Source organism: Phoenix dactylifera, chromosome 1 (genome assembly GCF_009389715.1).
Source record: "Phoenix dactylifera cultivar Barhee BC4 chromosome 1, palm_55x_up_171113_PBpolish2nd_filt_p, whole genome shotgun sequence".
Lineage (NCBI taxonomy): Eukaryota > Viridiplantae > Streptophyta > Magnoliopsida > Arecales > Arecaceae > Phoenix > Phoenix dactylifera.
Window position 1 is genome coordinate 10,049,370 of NC_052392.1, and position 19,127 is coordinate 10,068,496.

At 39.5% G+C, this 19,127-nt stretch overlaps 2 protein-coding genes and 1 long non-coding RNA gene across 3 annotated transcripts; 1 reads left to right on the forward strand and 2 right to left on the reverse strand.

The window, feature by feature from the left end:
• Nucleotides 1–7,244: 7,244 nt before the first annotated feature.
• On the reverse strand, nt 7,245–7,972 carry LOC103700606 (chromatin assembly factor 1 subunit A-A-like). The gene is made up of 2 exons (XM_039114370.1): nt 7,704–7,972; nt 7,245–7,556 (listed from the first exon to the last, which is right to left on the reverse strand). Exons 1-2 carry the CDS (start codon nt 7,931–7,933, stop codon nt 7,538–7,540), a joined length of 249 nt encoding a protein of 82 aa, XP_038970298.1. The 5' UTR covers nt 7,934–7,972; the 3' UTR covers nt 7,245–7,537.
• Nucleotides 7,973–8,053: 81 nt separating this feature from the next.
• Nucleotides 8,054–8,326, reverse strand: LOC113461936. Its single transcript, XR_003384193.2, has 2 exons — nt 8,228–8,326; nt 8,054–8,134 (listed from the first exon to the last, which is right to left on the reverse strand). It is a non-coding gene; the product is annotated as an uncharacterized LOC113461936 (long non-coding RNA).
• A 6,150-nt stretch (nt 8,327–14,476) lies between these two features.
• Nucleotides 14,477–17,789, forward strand: LOC120110596 (pentatricopeptide repeat-containing protein At4g30700-like). The gene has a single exon (XM_039126059.1). It carries the CDS (start codon nt 14,540–14,542, stop codon nt 16,922–16,924), a length of 2,385 nt encoding a protein of 794 aa, XP_038981987.1. The 5' UTR covers nt 14,477–14,539; the 3' UTR covers nt 16,925–17,789.
• Nucleotides 17,790–19,127: the final 1,338 nt, after the last annotated feature.

A 19,127-nucleotide genomic window follows, 5' to 3' on the forward strand; every position in this document is an offset into this window, starting at 1 on the left:
ATAATCCAGCCCAATCTGCACCTAATGTCATGACCACCCTAATGAACAACATTTCTAATCCACCATCCATGACCATCAATTCAAAAATATCGAATGCTGCAACACCTATGATGATTCCATCAATCAAGTATATTTAGCAGTTTCAATTTAAAATACTTGCCATTTATTTTTATATAACAAATGCATGCCCCTGATTTTAGATATAGGATAGGATGTATAAAGATTTAAGCATAGATTAGATGCCAATATGTCTTTCTCCTAAGACTAGTTAAATTTTCTTTGCTATATTTTATTTTTTATTTTAACAAAGTTTTTTATGATACATAAAGTCAAATAAATGAGTTTCCACCGTGCCTAGATTCATGCGATTAGTATCCAAATTTTATGGTTAAATTTGTAATGAAGAAATTTAATTAAAATTATATAGAATTTGAGAAAAAAAATTAAGAAATAAAAATCGGATGAAATATAATCATTTTTTTTGCTCTAAATCGGATGATTCATATAATTTTAGTACGGATACATGTAAAAAAGTCAAAATTCAGCATATCCTAGAGCGCACTAGGCATCTCTCTCTCTCCAACCCAAAGAGTGTATTCAGAGTGGTTGGTTACGTACGAAGCAATACAATCGGTAACTCCATTGGCCTCTCTATAGACATGCTTGGTTTGGAAGGCCATCCCACCATAGAGCATGGCTCGAATGTCTCAGATCAAGGGGTGACACTCGCTCACACCACTAACAATTCGTTGAAGCCATCTAATGACCGTAGCTGAATCTCCCTCAGCACCGCACTAGCCTGCAACACAAGCTAAGAAATATAACCGTTATGGTGTTAGAATTAGGATGGAACGTTAAGATATTTATTAAAATCATTTTTCGTTTAGCAGAAAAAAAGGCTTATTTAACTCTCGACCCTCCCCATGACTATACTATAACACGAAGTCCCTGTTGACCCAAACAGAACTGTACGGTCCAAGAGGAAGGATAATCTTAATCACCGGTCCATAATAGAGGTTTGTTTTGTTTTTAAATTCCGAAGATGCCCTTTCGTTGCTGTTAGGGTCTAAATCTTGCGGAAATGGTTGGGAAATCTTTCGCAAACTGGGCATGTGGTTCCCCTCCCTCTTTTCTATTTCCTATAGCAGAAAAAATAAAAATTGAGGCAGAGAGTCGGGGAGAGCTTCTCCATTGGTAGCGTGGCCAAAGAGATGATTAGGGTTTCAGCGCTGCGTGGTGGGAGACGCCGCCGTTGCTACTGAGTGATGGTTTGCATTGAAGTAGAATAAAACCCTTTCAAACCCTTCGCCAAAGAGAGTTAGATTGTGACATGTGAACCAAAGAAGAAACAGAGAAGAAACATGGTGTTTCTTAGCTGCAGAAAACATAGACGGCTTGGGTTTTTTTTTCCAGAGAATCCCTTTTGATACCTTACTATTGGTAGAGAGTCTAGGAGAGTTTATATATTGGGAGCGAGGCCAAGGAGATTTAGATGTTATAGGAGAACCAAAAAAGAAACAGAGAGTTTGTTCTCTTTGAGTTGCCGAAAATTCAGATTGCTAAGAGTCTCTTCTCTGAGAGTTTCAAATTGATGAGATTGCTGGATTGTCTTCTTGTGTGTCTGCCATTGCTCACATATTGTTTGGAAAACTTCTTCTTTGTCTTCTATTGCTGATATACTATACGGAAAATAATTCATGTGGCAGCATTCCCTTCGCTTCATTGTTGAAATAGCATTCGGAATTTCAATCAGTTCATCCCTCCTTTTTTCATTGTCATGGCTTCAAAGAAAATAAGTAGCTCTATTTTCATGTCTATTTGTTCTTATGGGATCGAAGCTCTTATATTTCCATCTCTGAGGACACAAATCTCGATTAAATTTACAAAAAAATAGTAGAAAGGTGGAGACATTTATCTGAACAATGGTAGAAGTAAAATATTATATTCCAAACAAGTCTAGAATGCTTGTTACGCTCCTGAACGATAAGGATGTTCAGAATATGCATCAAATACATGTCAACTTAAATGCGTCGGTGATTAAGATGGTTGTTAGTCATATTCTATGCTTGACCGAAGCAGCTGATGTAGTAATTGATATGAGGTAATGCACAAGATAATTGCATATATTCCTATTTTGATATTCTTAGTTTATATCTTTGTTGTATTGCATATTTCACTTGTTAGTTTGTGCATGTTAAGCACAAATTTATTAGTTAGTATGCTGAATCTTTGTTTAACTTATTGTAGGGTTAGTGGTCTATCCCAAAATGTTGAGTGTAGTTGCAGATCTAGAAATTTTTTAAATGGTAGCTCAAGTAATTTTGGTCGAGTTGTTGAAGAAACAAGAGCTACAATCGAAGAGCAAGCTAGTCAAAAAAAATTTCTAGATGCTTGGAAAACCTCTATAGAGGGCATTGGTCAGGAGTTCAATGATGTGGAAACTCTTTGCGACACGATTCGCAACTTCTGCATTGCAAATTATAGAGATTTTGTGTTTGTGAAGAAAGATCATCAGCGAGTGACCGTGGAATGTGCATACGAAGAATGTGAATGGCGAATCCATGTTTTCCGACTTAGGAATCAAGAAAGATTTGCAATTAAAAAAATGAACAGTCAGCATGCATGTGGTGGAGGGTTATATGTCCGATCGCATCCTAAGGCTTCGAAATATTGGGTTTCAAACATTGTTAAAGATAAACTTCAAGATATGCTGTTATATACGCCGACTGATGTTGTAAAGGATATTCGTCAAGAACATGGTGTTGAATTGTCGTATCATCAAGCTTGGCATGGGAAGGAGGTGGCTATGAAGGACCTTTATGGTCACAGATCAAAATCTTATGACCGGATACACTGGTATTGCGAGGCCATTATTGAGACCAACCCCGGCAGCATAGCGGAGTATGAAACCATTGGAGGTCGATTCAGACGCTTATTCATTTCATTTCATGCTTCAGTAACGAGTTTCATAAGAGGATGTAGACCTCTGATTTTTATGGATGGAACATTTATAAAGCATAAGGATGAAGGTATAGTACTTGGTGCAACTTCCAAAGATGCAAACGACGATATGTTTTCTATTGCTTATGGTGTGGTAGATACAGAGACTAATGATAATTGGGACTGGTTTTGTCAGATTTTGAAAGAAGCAATTCATAATTGCAGTGGCTATCATGGTGAGCAGTTCACATTTATGACGGATAGACATCAAGGAATTATTAAATCAGTGCCAAAGTACTTTTCTGGTAGTTATCACTCATATTGTTTCCATCACATGAAAGATAACTTCAAGAATCTGGTATGGATAGTCATATTCTGAATTTTCAACCCATAATTTAACTAAGTAATTTAGGATGCTGTAGATCTCATCCTTTGATTATTGTTAATGCAGGTGTTTGTCTATTATTGTGCAAGTGAGAGAAAGAGGCTGCAAGATTTACTAAATGTTGCTGCCTATACTCCAAGGCTGAATATTTTTCACAAATTAATTAGTAAGCTTACATTAGAAGCTCCAAGGACTAGAACTTTTCTCCTACATGCAAATCCGATGCATTGGGCAAATGCAGTATTTTTTGGTCCACGATGGGGTATTATAACATCTAACGTGGCAGAGTGTTTCAATAGTTGGATCATGGAGGCTCGCCATCTCCCCGTGCCTCAGATGATTGACCATATCAGACTTCAAATAATGACATTAATGCATGAACGGTGTAATCGAGGTTACAATATTCAAACACAGCTATGCCCTGATCCTGAGAAAGTATTGCAAAGAAATGCAAAAGACGGTCGGAGATTATGCGTGTTTATGTCAAATATAATGATATATGACGTAAAGGATACAAACTATTCGTATAAAGTTGACCTCCAGAATAGCAATTGCTCTTGCTGAGAGTGGCGAATCTTCCGCATGCCATATAAGCATGCATGCGCATACAATGAGAAGGCTGGTAGATCGTTGTACCACTTCACTGACAATTGTTTCTAAGCTGAATTGTACAGAGCAACATATGCTGAAGCAATTAGTTCAATTCCTGATATCGAGGAGCCCTATAGTGCCTCAGATGTGATTCATATTCTACCCCCTATCATAAAGACTTGTCGAGGCAGGCCTAAAAAGAAGAGAAGACCTTCGCTAGGGGAGTCAGTATGTCATATAAAATGTGGACGCTGCAGGAAGCTTGGGCACAATAGAAGGATTTGTAATGAGACCATTGACTAAATATTTTAGAGATATGTTTTAATATATGGAGATCTGAATTTTTAATTTTTCTCATAGTCATGTGCTTCTTATTTTTTTGTGGAAGTTTTTTGTACACACAATTGATTTTATTGAATTGAATATGAAGTTCAGATATTGCACCGGCACACTGTTATTGTTGCTGTTATTCCATAAATATAAGACACAAACATCAAGAAATTCAGATTTTTGTGTGTCTCTATACCGAATGTTAGTAAGCAGTTAGTAAGCAACCCTTGGCACACCATTGATTGCCATGGCACACAGTTACAATCCATGGCGCATTATCAGGTTATATAGCTTGTCAGACGTCAGTACTTCTCAGCACGCATTAACACTAGCACACCGTTTATTGATACTGGAACACTGTATTTATAAGTCTGAAAATAGTTAATATAACATGGTGCACTATGGCACACTGTTAAAATCCAATGGAAGTTCCTGGCACTCAGTTAAGTATGCTATGAACACAATTTCTAAATCCTGGCACACATTCCATACTGGTGTACACTTCAGTGGCTTGCATTGGCTTTGAAACTAATACCCTAACTCAAATCCCAAAATTGGAGGAAAATGGTTGAACTGGCACACTGTTATTGTTGCTGTTATTGCATAAATTTAGACACAAACATCAACAGTTATATTCTTATTGATGCAACAAACAGTTAACAATAGATTCAGAGATGATTAATAAGTCTTCTTTTCCTTGGTCATCAACCCTTCAGAAGTTTGCGTCGGCTTTGAAACGAAGACTGCCACACATTTCAGACTATAGTGCACACATTTAATTATGCATGGAACACCTGAAGCTTAGCTTGGCACATATTTAGTAAATCACTGCACACAGTAACTTATGCTTGGAAGACACTATAAATAATGGCACACAAATCAGTGTTCAATGCCCACATTTAAGTATGCTTCGAACACACTGTCTAAAGCCAAGCACACATTCAGTTCTTTTCTGCACACAGTATACTATGCACGGAAAATCCTAGCACACAATTTTGAGACTTCTATGCAAACAATAAAGTATACTTGGAACACATCTAAGTATGCTGTGAACACACTTCTAAAAGCCTGGCACACAATTGAGAATTGTATGCAAATAATAAAGTATGCTTGGAACACATTTAAGTATGATTGAACACACTTCTAAAAGCCTGGCACCCAATTTGTTAATGTTTGCACACAATAACGTTTGCTTGGAATACACTTGTTGAAGTCTATCTTAGAAGGTTGTGTTGGCTTTGAAAAAAATTTCCTAACTAAAATCCCAAAATGGAGGAAAATGGTTCAACTGGCACCTTGCATTTTAGAAAATTCAGTGTGCCATTTGAACAATTTTGGTCCATTTATGGATTTGAGTTAGGGAATTACTTGTGTGATGAGAGTTTCACATGAGAATGCTTGGCTCATTTTAAGAGGCATATTGCTGTATACAGTTGCTTTTGAAGAAGTGAAAAAAACCAAATGGCAGCCTCTCCAATACATATTCAAATGCTAGAGGCTTCATTTAGTATTCAAACCTCAAAAATCTTGATGCCAACAATTCATAATGAGCATCACTGAGTGCTCAGAAAAAATTAATCAAGTTTACATATATGTGAGGAAGGAATGCTCCAAGAACTCGTAAAATAAGTCCAACTTAATCCGAAAGGTTAGGTATTGGAGAGCAGATAGCAATGGAAGTATGACAGGTTGATTCTGCAACTTATGTTGCATTTGGTTCTAGGCACAATGGATTTCTAAGATAAAGAATTATAAACTTTATATCTACATTTACAAAGAGAATGACCTCGTGTATATTGAGTTTATGCATTTCACTTGCAACTGCTTGCATATTTGTACCATACACTCAAGGATTGATAAGCTGTTTGTTACTTTATCTGAAACCTACTTTTCCAACTTAAAGAAATTGGTAATCAGGGGAAATCAGTATCAAAATCAAAATAATGCAGCATGGCAAACCATGGCACAGCTTGGCACACCATGGGAAAGCATGGCACACAGTGAAGTGATGGCAAGAAGTCACAAACTTCAACAAATTCTAATGTCATGAAACTGTTTGACCAAAATGTGACACATGCAAATGTTCTTCTTCTTTGAAACCTTGCTGGTGCAAAATTTAGCATTTAACACATAAAATTAAACCTGCACACAGTTAGTGTGCCCCCATGGAAGAACAGAGTAGCAGGTCTTCATCTCATTCAAAGAATCACACAAAGCCAAAATACCAGTAGCAGTAGAAAGAAGGCATCATCTATAGTCATCTGAAGAGGAAACACCTGATCCTCCAAGCTTCATAATACGATCTCACAGCTTGCCAAAACCGAGAAAGTAGTTGAGGAAAAATACACACAGTTATTAGACACAGCAGCAATTCATTACCCCCTTTCATTACGTAAGATCACAAGCGCACAGTCATGAGAATATGGCACGACATGGCACATATTAAATTTAGCAAATTACACAGACGCAATATCACACTACAAGAAAAGACATATTCAACGACTAAGATTCTCGTCGCCGAATAACCATATTTGGTCACCGAAATCTATTCGCGACTAGCATACCCTTCGTCGCCGAACCCTAGTCACTGAAAGGTTTTGGCGACCAATATTGCGTGGTCATCTAAGGTACACCAACAACGACCAATGTTTGGTTGCCGAAGAAAATTATCAGCGACCAAATCTGTTGTCGCTAATTTCAACGCCGACCAAATAGTTGGTCATGGAAGTTTTGTCTTCCGCTACCAAAAAAAAATGGTCACTGAATATCTATCTTCCCCCACCAATAGTTTGGTCGCAGAATGTATTGGAATGCATTGGCAACAAACAATTTTTGGTGGCAAAAAGTATTAACCTGTATTTAATTTACAATTCAAATTATAAGCTTAATATTTATTTTTGGGCTTGTTCCAAATCTTGTACAACCAACACAGCCTATCCAATATCCATATTGCACAATACATTTGCTCATCCAAATAGAAGTATACACAATGTTGAAAAATCCATAATCATTCATTATAAATATCATCATCTATAAGTCTAAAGTCAAGCATACCTATTAACCATAAATCAAAATGTTTTATCCATACCATATGTTAAGGTGATAATCATCACCAAACACATCAAAATGTAAATTAAAAATCCCAAAATATCTGATCTTGCTATTCATCCAAACAACCATCATGTAGACAAAAATATGAATAAACCAAAAATTGGATTCTGCTTGTAGACAACTCCACCATGATAATCTGAACAAAAGCTATCCATATACCAGAAACTAGATTTCACATGCTCATAACTCCACCATGTATCTGAGAAAGCAAAAAAGAATACACAATCAAGAACCACATATGAAAAATAATAAACTAAAATTCAAGTATAAGTTCACAATGACATTTCGCTTAATTTGGTCCAAATCTCTAAATAACCTACGTAATATAAATGAGAATACATACCAACGAGTATTTGTACCACCAGTTGAATACATGGCCCTATCATGATGGATAGATGACTTGTGCGTTTGAGTCTTTTCCTTTAAGAACTCTGTCACCAAACTTGTAAGATGTGCAATTTGCTTCTGTTCTTCCTCTCGCCCTTTCTTTTCCTCCTCACGCTCTCTCCTCTCATGCTCCAATTGCCTCCGCAGCTCCTCACGCTCCATCTCACGCTCCATCTTCATCTCCTCCATCTCAGCTTTAAGTTTCTGTAACTCCCCAACATGGTCTTGTGACACACAACTAGGTGTGGAAGAAGATGAAGAGGGCTTCGGCCCATCCCCAAATCCAAGTATGTATCTCTTCCTTTTTCCAAGTGCCTGCCTAGACATCTCCTCTGATGTTAATTGCACACCGAATTGGAAAGATTCTTCTCGCAAGCTCAACATCTTTGACTGTCAATGCAAAGGTAACAACAGAATTAAATGTATATAATCTTGCAAAAGCAGAAACTGATTTAAATGATTATTGAGATTTTAGATACCTACATGTTTCACGGCGCAAATAGGATCAATCCACTCTTTGTTCTTCTTGGTATGAGTTTTCTTATAGAATTCTGAAAATTCAAGGTTTTCATAACCATTAAACTTCAGCTACAAAGTGTAATTTAGATTAGCATATAGCCACTACATAATAAGAAAACTAGAATAACTGTCAGATCTACTTGCATAAAAGGATTCCAAAAATATACTTGCAGCAAACTAGAATAAAAAATCTACTTGCAGCAAATTGTCTATTTTACAATAGCCAAAACTATCCCATAGACTGTTTCACAGGCAGTTCACTAAAAATATAGCTAGTACATACTCAAAAACATATTACCTGTATAGTCATTGTTGCAACAAATGACCGAGATCCTGAACAATGATTGTACTCAAGCTTTTTCCTATTCGTTTTGCCAGTTTTTGATCTCACCTTCAAAAAAATACAAATTAAAAATCTAAAGAAAACATTATGATCAAATATTTTACTTATAAACTCTGAAGCACTAAGTATGTAAGTTACCTCGTGTTCTTTGCTTTTCCACACATCGTCAATTAAGTGGCGCCAATCCTCTTGAGTCACATGTTCGTATGGATGACTATAAGGGTCCACATGTAAGACGTTCTTAAGATGCTTGTAATGCAAATTCATATTATGCCTCCAATTTCTGTGAATATTGTAGCATTTTCTGTAGACAGCTTGCTGAGCTACTAGATTGCCATGATAATCATCCGAGATTTTGAACTTGTCCTAAGAATATAAGTAAAATCATTATGTAGTATGATCAATGCAACTATTACAAGTACCTAAAAAAATATTGTGCAATAAATAATTATAAGGACAGATTGTATGATAGCAGATTGAGTAGCCTCGTCTACATGCCGCCATGTCGGTATGTCCTTAATTGGACACATTCTCCTAATATACACCCCCAACAAATTGGCTACCTTTGGGGCATTAATACCACATAAAGCATTCCACTCATCAAGTACTGGAACAGAAAGCTTTTCTCCGCCATTCTGGGCAATGAGCTTATCAATTCCTTTCCTAACTGTCTTACCTCGCACGCGCTTTGATGATGAACCTGCTAAAATACTTAAATACTTTAGGCCATAAGACAAACCTGCTAATGATAGACAAAGAGAACGCAAAAAAAAAAAAAAACACAAAACCACTGAAATGCCATCATTTTACCAAGAGTATCTTAGCAATAACAAGATTCAGAAAGATGAGTTTTCTCACCCACGGTGTTGGCAATAATAGGTGGACTTGAAAGCTCGTGGGTTTGCTGGGTAGAAAAGGTGTGGAGCAGAGTAGGTTGGGCAGCCATCACGGGCACAAATTCAGCATCTCCAGAAGAATTCAGTCCTTCATTATCAGATGGTAGATACTCTTCATCATCATCGCCATTGCTAATCTTGTTCGGTCCTTCATTACCATTCTGATTTGAACCAAACAATGCCTTAGACATGCCTGGTATGCCAAGAGCCTCTAATCTCATTGAGTTCATTTTAATCCTTTTTTGCCTTTGCCTTTCGTATCCCGTCAGCTTCTGGGACAAGCACCCAGGCTTCACAAATTTTTTACCTACTTTATGCATCTTTCACAATAAAAACCAGATAGATACATTACATTCAGCCATAAAGAAATATGGAGTAAAAAGTACATCACACTCTCCATAAAAAATAGAAGCATGTAAGATAAAAATGGATGATTTTCATTAACATATAAAACAGAAGCATGTAAGATAAAAATGTCCAACTTTGCTATAGATAGATTATTAGAGAAATATATCATGGCTCTAAATCTATGAGTGTATCACTGTCACTATCAATATCTTCTTCTTCATCGCTAGGCTCCTCCATTACTTCATCGACACTCCCCCCGGCTTGATCTTGCCCATGGCACTGCAAAATGACCTCCTCTTGAATAATTTCAGCATCAATATCATATCTGCGCAAATCCATTGTGGTTGGCTTTTCAATGGAAATTGGTTCAACGTCATTGGTTTCATCTTGTTGGAACGCAGGATTGAGAACAATGGTTTCTTCAACATCATTGGGTTCTAAATCACTCATCTATGGCACATCCCATATACCTTGATGCTTGAATCTTTGAACAACTTTCCAATTGCCACGTCTCTCTGCAGTGTCATTAATATAGAATACTTGCTGCACTTGACTCGGTAGTACAAAAAAAACCACCGACTTCTTGTATCAATGCTACTGCAATGCGCATCAATGCAGAAAGTTTTTTTACTTCCAGTGTTGAACCATTCGCATTGGAACAAAACGACTCATTGTCCGAACATATATGTTAATTTCCAAACTTTGCACAAGTAACCGTAGAAGTCAATCGGTTGCCCTTCGTGGTCTCCTTCAACAACTAACCCACTATTCTGGCTTTTACGGCGGTTGTCACGTTTGATGGTATGGAATCGGACACTGTTACAAAAGCACCCTGAATATATGTTGACTATCGGACGAGGACCATTGGCCAATGACCATAATTCATCAGTAGCTTCCGGTGATCGCTGGTTTCGAAGACCAAACTTTAGTCACCAAACGTTTTACCTCCACCCCGCCAACTTGGTTTTGATTTTCTGCGACCAAATATGCATTTAGTCGGTGTAGGACAATCATTCAATAACTAACAAGGATGTTGGTCGCAAATAGCTTTATTTACAGCGACCACTATTCATTTAGTCGCCGAAAGTGGTTGCTGAAAGTGTATTTTCTTGTAGTGTCTTGGCATCCAATTTAGAGCATGATAGCAAAGAGAGATAGGCAAATTACACAGTTGAAAAATCATTCAATTTAATCATCATATTTGTCTCAATGTTACATTACACAGAAATTGAAAATGTTATAAGACTATTTTACATCTGAAGGCTCTAATCTCTATGCCTATTTTGACTTCTCATCGTACCATGACCAGAACCTATCAAATGTAATACAATGATTATTTAACAAAATTTTTTCCACAACCAAGCTCCTGTATAAAGAGGGATCCTTGAACTCCTCCTGCAATGGTCTACAAGTGCCACATCTCAATACCTCTACAAACATGAGCAAATACACCCCGCAATCCACACTATCGAGCGTCTGTTGTGCACACTCTCGAATTTCTCGAACGGGACAATCAGGGGCCAAATAACCTGATAGGAATATGCATTTTATGTAATAACGATATACACTACAATTCTAAAATCAAAGAATGCTGGAAGGTAATAATTACAAACCTCTACCACATCTGCACTATGTTGCATATCCTCTAATTCCACTGCAGCTTGGTCCATAGCTTCACCAACTGCAGTATTCTCTTCCCTCACCTGATAATGTGTTGTATTTAATTCATATAAAAATACAAGTTCGACAAGAAGACTGAGTTAATAATTCGTCAAACTTTGCTTACCACAGTAGAACCGGTCGCATGCTCACTTCGTTGGTCATCCGACAGGAGACCCCTATCTTGGAGGACCTTCTCGACTCCGGACAACCTCTTATCTATCAGGACCAACGGGCGATCGTCCCCCCCTTCGTCATCCCCAATGGTTTCAGGGTCTTGTAAACTAAAGCCATGTGTTATTAAACACATCTCAACCAATCTCATGCGTTTCTCTATACTTTCCATTGGATATGGTTCGCTATGGCTGGATGAAGGTAACTAAAACAAAAGAATTATCCAACTAAGTGTATTTATTTAACTAAATGCCAAATGAAATTATATGTGCGCCAAGTGTTTGTAAGCATGTGCTAGCAACAATTAATGATGTGCGTAGAGAAGATAGGTGTGTGCCAAATGGAGCTAAGTGTATGCCGGCAAGTGAAAAGTGTATGCCGAATGGAAGTAAATGTGTGCCAAATGGTTGTAAGTTTGTGCTACGGCGAAATAATAATGGTTAGAGACATAATAGATTGAGTGCCATATGGAACTAACAACTTCCCATCAATTGAAAGGTGCATGCCAGGTCAAGAAAGATGTGTGCCAAGTGGTTGTAAGTGTCTACTGCCAAAAATTAATGACGTGTAGAGACATGAGAGGTGTGTGCCATATGTACATAAGTGTGTGCCGCCAATTGAAAGGTACGTGCCCAAGTCTAGAATGCTTGTAAGTTTTTTGTACACACATTGTAACTTTTTTGTACACCCTTTTGCAATGCATCATCTCTTCGCGTCTCTATCGGAGCAACCACTTGTGGCCTTCCTCGCGAGAGAATGTGCAACTCATCTTCTCTAGGCTCCAGCTTCTAGATCACCCGATGCAAGCAAAAACTTAAGTTTGGCATCAACTTAAATTATTTTCGATGTAAGAAATAAAAATTCAAACATGATATCGTTTTAACTTCTTCATGATTTCGGCAATCACGTCCACCTTGTGAGGGAATGGGGCATTGCTCCAACGCAGGAGGCATGGATATATGAAGGGTGGTCGTTGGCTTCCAAAAAAGCTGTTCGCATGCTAAACAGCTCATGCCTGCAAAAAATCAATGTAAACATCAAATTAGAAGTAAATATATATCTTAACAATGAAATTTAAAACAAACATTAAGATGCTTACCACCGAAGCGACCATGCAGCCATCCATATATCTAGCTGATCCCTTGCTGGTGATATTCCTTGACCTGATCATACTGTTGGCCTGACTAGGTATCTGTTGGCGAAGAAAAACAAAAACGGCAAGACCCCAACTATATGAACCTAAGCGGTCTAAATCATCAAGATATGAACATAATGCCTTAGAAACATAATAGTGTATAGTTGGAAAGAGGATAGTCACAAAGAGATATAGAACCCATAATTTTGTGAAATACTCTACATCTTGTCTGCTCTTTCCAACAAGAAATTGTAATCTATTTGTAACTGCATTTCTATTGGATTTTTTGTGGTCCCTCTAAAAAAAACGGATGATGAGGTCAGACGTAACCCTCCCCTTCCTATGTAGTTCTACCTCATCGCCCGTCGCACTCAAACTAAGGATTAGTGCAAAATCACTCCCTACAAAAGGCACTATAACCTTACCAAACCAAAAACCCTTCTCGTCATCATCCCAGAAGGAGAGCAGAGTGTCCAAGACAGGCCTACTCTGTTTAATATATGGAAGACCTAGCATATGCCCAAAAGGTGTGCCGGTAATCCTAACCTTCTGTTCATGAGACATAGGGTGACGATGAAATTGATAAAATGACTGAAGTAACACCTACCGTTGACCATATTTTTTGGGCCAACAACAGGTGTTTTGCGTCTAGTCAGAATTGGAGCCATCTAAAATGTATGCAACACAAATATATTCAAACAATAATTGTGAATAAAATCAACTCAAATATAGAAACATATAATTGAGTAAAACATAGACGGGATAATGAATGATCTTAAAAACTATAATATCGAACATAAATGGAACCAAATAATCAAGCTTTTTCAAGACAAGAATCTCCATTTTGCTATCACAGTTTCTCTATCTGTTAATTTCTCAAATCCAAAGCATTCGCACATTTTTTAAGAAAATGCCCTACAATACTATAGAACAGTTTGTTGTTAGGAAAAACAATTCAAGGAAGTATGATGCAGGGGTTTACAAACCGTCGAAGGATTAGAAATATGCCTCAGAGAAGGTTTGGGAAGCAATGTCGAGTGAAGCGCCGGCTACCAACTATCAGGGCAAAGTCGCGAGCTCTAAGGATAGCTTCTGAAATGGGACTCGACAAAATGCCGTCGACTCAGAACTCTCAGTCGGAGATCTGCCAGAAAATAGAGTCGAGAGAGGAACAGATTAACAGGATAAGGGAGCAAGAGTGATTTGCTGGTGGGATAGAGTTTAAGGTCTTAGGGTTTGAAACGGGGACTAAAAATCAAGCGGAATCGGTCGAGGAAGATGGCAAATTTCGTAGGAAGATAGGATTACAAAAAGGGGAAAAGATGAAGCCTTAACGATGAGAGCTATATCTGTGGGAAGATACGAGGGAAACATGGAAAGAGATGAAGCCGAATCGGTGAGAGGAAGAGAGCTATTTTCGTCTCAAATTGAAAGGCAGAATCGGGATGAACCGGCTGTTACAAAAAGGGTCAACAGGGACTAAAACTTATAGTCCGGTCCAATACTGGACCGGCCATTATACCCTCCAAAAAAAAGCCTTGGATAATTATTCTTCCAATTAAAAAGGAAATTATAAAAAACAATTAATAATACCTTGCATAAAATCACAAAAATAATGCAAGCATCCAGCGACGGTCACTATAATTCAGAAGCAAACCTCGAGTGTCCTCCCGCCTTTTGCCTCCCTTCCTTGCCGCCGAACTCTACGACTGGATGGGTAGATGCTTTGGCGCAGCCCCTCCTACCTCTCCTCCGCCGCCACCTCCCTCTGCCTCCGCCGGCGATCCTTCTACCTCGACCTCATTTCCGGCGCCTCCACCCTCCGCCATCTCGACCAGATCCTCGCCCACGCCATCCTCTCCGGCCGCCATCCGGACCTCGTCACCACCACCAAGCTCCTCCACCGCCTTGCCGACCTCGGCTCCCCTCCCACCCACCTCCTCCGCCTCTTCTCCTCCGTCCCCCGCCCCGACCTCTTCCTCCTCAACGTCCTCCTCCGCTCCCTTCCCCCCTCCTCCGCCCTCCTCTTCCTCTCCTCCCTTCGCCGCGCCCACCCCCACCTCCGTCCGGACTCCTTCACCTACGCCTTCGCCGCCTCCGCCACCGCCTCCCTCCTCTCCCCCGCCCCCGGCCGCGCTCTCCACGCCCGCGTCATCATTGATGGTTTCGCCACCGATCCCTTCGTCGGCTCCGCCCTCACCGACTTCTACCTCAATTTCTCCCAGGTCTCGGCCGCAGAGAAGGTATTCGATGGAGTTCCCGACCCGGACACCGTGTTATGGAACACCCTCATATCTGGGTTGGTTCAGAACTGCGCTTTCTTGAGATCGTTAAGGGTTTTCAAGCAAATGGTGATGACTGGTGCGCGGTTTGACTCCACGACCCTGGCTGTGGTCCTCCCAGCTGCCGCGGAGCTCCAAGAGTTGATCGTGGGAATGACGGTGCATTGCTTAGGTATGAAATCGGGCTTGGCATTCCATTCCCATGTCGTGACTGGTTTTATCTCCTTGTACTCCAAGTGTGGTGAGATCCCAGCTGCAAAGTTCTTGTTTGAACAGATTGATGAGCCGGATTTGATAGCTTGCAATGCGATGATATCTGGGTACTCGTCAAATGGGCTTGTTGGATCTTCTGTGGACGTGTTCAGGGAATTGCTAGCTTTTCGAGGGAGGCCTAATTCAAGCACCATGGTAGGGTTGATTCCAGTGTCCAGTCCCTTTGAGCATGAATCCCTTTCTCGATCTATTCATAGCTTTGCTATAAAATCTGGGCTTTATCTGAATTCGCCAGTGTCGACCGCATTTACTACTGTCTACTGTAGATTGAACGACATGGAAGCTGCAAGGAAGGTTTTTGATGCAATGCCAGAGAAGAGCATGGCTTCTTGGAATGCAATGATATCGGGGTACGCCCAAAATGGATTGACGGAGATGGCGATCTCTCTGTTTCGTGAAATGCAAGATCTCAATGTCCGACCTAATCAAATCACGGTCACGAGCACCCTTTCAGCATGTGCTCAGCTTGGAGCTCTCACCTTGGGGAAATGGGTCCACCAGATAATCACCCAGGAGGATCTTGAGCTTAATGTTTATGTTTTGACGGCTCTTATTGACATGTATGCAAAGTGTGGGAGCATCATGGAAGCTCGAAGAATTTTCGATGGTATGGTGGAGAAGAATGTGGTATCTTGGAATGCAATGATATTGGGTTATGGCCTTCATGGTCAAGGCCTTGAAGCTTTGAAGCTTTTCAAGGAGATGCTAAATGCTCGTATTGCTCCCACTGGAGTTACATTCCTTTCGGTTTTATATGCATGTAGCCATGGGGGATTGGTTGAAGAGGGTCGTGCTGCCTTTTGGTCCATGACATGTGACCATGGAATTAAGCCTGGGCCAGAGCATTATGCTTGCATGGTGGACCTCCTTGGACGAGCTGGGCAACTAAAAGAGGCCCTTGAGTTTATAGAGACGGTTCCCGAGAGTGCTGGTCCTGGTGTTTGGGGTGCCTTGCTTGGTGCTTGCATGAAACACAAGGAAACTAGTCTTGCTCGATTAGCTTCAGAGAAGTTGTTTGAACTAGAACCTGAGAATACTAGTTACTATGTTCTGCTCTCTAACATATATTCTGCTAATCGTAATTACCCCGAAGCAGCTATGGTGAGACAACAAGATGCTAAGAGTAGAAAGCTGCCAAAAACACCTGGATGCACTCTGATTGAGATTAGAGATGAGGTGCATATTTTTACTTCTGGTGATCGATCTCACCCGCAGTCAGTGTTGATCTATTCGATGTTGGATAAACTGACTGGAAAGATGGTTGAGGCAGGGTATCGTGCAGAGACTGATGTTGCACTCTATGATGTGGAGGAGGAAGAGAAGGAGCATATGGTGAAGGTTCATAGTGAGAAGCTGGCTATTGTCTTTGGGCTTATTAGCACTGAGCCAGGGAGCGAGATTAGGATCATCAAGAACCTTAGGGTGTGTTTAGACTGTCATGCTGCAACCAAATTCATATCAAGGATTACTCAGCGTTTGATTATTGTGAGGGATGCCACAAGGTTCCACCATTTTAAAGATGGGGCATGCTCCTGTGGGGATTTCTGGTGATGCATAAGTCATGTTGTTGTGCTCTGGTGGATCTGTTGCAATTTTAAATGATCCGAGTTGTGAGTTCAGGCTGCAGAGCAGATATGTTCTGCTCTGGAAATTTTGCATTTGAAAGTGTAACAGGCAATTCACATTGTTCAAACTAATAAAAGAAGGGTGTCTATCTATTTAATATATTGTTAAATTTTGAAAATGTAGTTGTGTTATACATATGCATATGGTGGCATTTTTACATGAGTTTTTACACAAAACTTATTTTGTTAATCCTACTTCAAGTCGGAGGTGATTTAAGATTCCTGAATCAGCAAAATCGGTTTATGGTCATACTGGAATAAGATAGATCAATATGACCTTGCGTGAACAGGAATAAGATGGATCGATTACAATGGTTTTGGGAGAATTCACAAATGCAGCAGATATGAAGCTATAAATGATGCAGACTACGCATAGACAAGGAGCACGTCTGTTGGACTTCATTTCAGAAATCCTTTGTTGGGAGCAGTAAGTCTGAACTTCAGGTATCTGAGATAGATCCTGATTCTTGTCAATCACTGAGCAGAAACGATATAGCTAAACCAACTACAACAGCATTCCCGAAGGATGGAGATGGCTTAATATTCACTGATAGAGATACCTTCAACCAGTTATAGAAGTTGCAGTCTTCTCCTGGACACTGACAATCTAAAACAAGAGAAGAATTGGATAAATAGTGGCTTATATGCTGGCAAAACAAGAAGGCAACAGTTCTGCATGGGGTTAATAAGACTTGTGCTTTCATTAATTGTCCTATAAATATCAAAGTCATGATCACCATATTCCTGTGAAATTGACAATTATGATCGATGATATGAATCATTTTGCATCATTCATGTGGGGAAGCTGTTGTTGTAAAATTATTGAGACAGATGGTTGTAATATTCATCTGCTCCACAAAGTAAGAACTTCATAATGTACCCCCACATAATAATGAATTTCACACGTGTAAGAATCTTCGATGAGCTGTATCTAAATGATCTCATGTAACTGAAGTATACATTTACATAATATTGTACAGAAACCGAGGTTTGAGCCATATGATTTGCTAAAACAGACTTCTATAACAGAAGACTAGTGAAGGAAGTTCAAGCCAGGGTCTGTCCAATAGGGAAGATGAATATTTTCTGAGAAACAGCTCTATTAATTCCATTGAGACTGAGTATTACAAAACTGGTTTAGAAAAGATAAAACACTGCATTCTACTAACTTGATGTTAGCATATACAGGGGCACTTATGTTTATCAAACGTGTTCCCCAATATCGTTTCTCATTCGATCATACTATTGGATACAGCAGTGCCTATATCTAAAGCATCTCAAATTATGAATATGAAGTTGTAAATAAACTACTGACAGTGATCTCCCTCTATACTAGAATTAGTAGATATTTGAGAGAAATTTCCTCATTTCAGAAAAACTTCCAGCTATGGAAGTGCTGCATACCGGATTGAGCTTCTCTGCTGTTTAATGTCATGTCTGAAACAATGTCTGAAACATCTGCATTACTAATTTACATAACCCATCACTATGCCATCCATGAGGTTTAAATTTTTCCTCATTATCTGATGAGAAACCCTCTTCGCAATGTTGATTGGCATAAATTTGCTCACATCTGTAGGGTCTAATAGGAAATATCTGCGTCTGCCGCACAGCCTACTCCACAAACCCATGCATCCACCGGCTTTTTTCCATATCTCCAAGATCGGCTGATACTAGAAGTAGATAAAGCATCATGTGATAGAAAAAATTCGAAGCTTCAAACCTATCCAAAATAAATGAGGTTAGTTTTGATAGATAATTTTTCTCTTCTCTGCCTCTTCACGAAGGACTGCTACAATGCTATCATCACACAAGCAGGTGTTGCCACATGACAGAATCTCCTGACTATCAAAAGCCCGCCCTCTCTTGATGGAAATCATTGCATTCTATTGATTTGGAGTTTCCAGTTGCTCTGATTTGTGGGGCAACCCCGTAAGGGACACTTCGGTTCATCGCATCCTGTCTGAACATGGCTGGTAGTTCCAAATGTATTGGGAGCATTAAAACAAGATGTTTATGCATCCAGTAGTGAAAGCTGAATGCGACATTGTTAACATGAAAGCTGTTGTCTATAAGATAACTGGCGTCCATAAGAGAACCAGTCACCGTGCCAAAGGTTCCAGAGAACC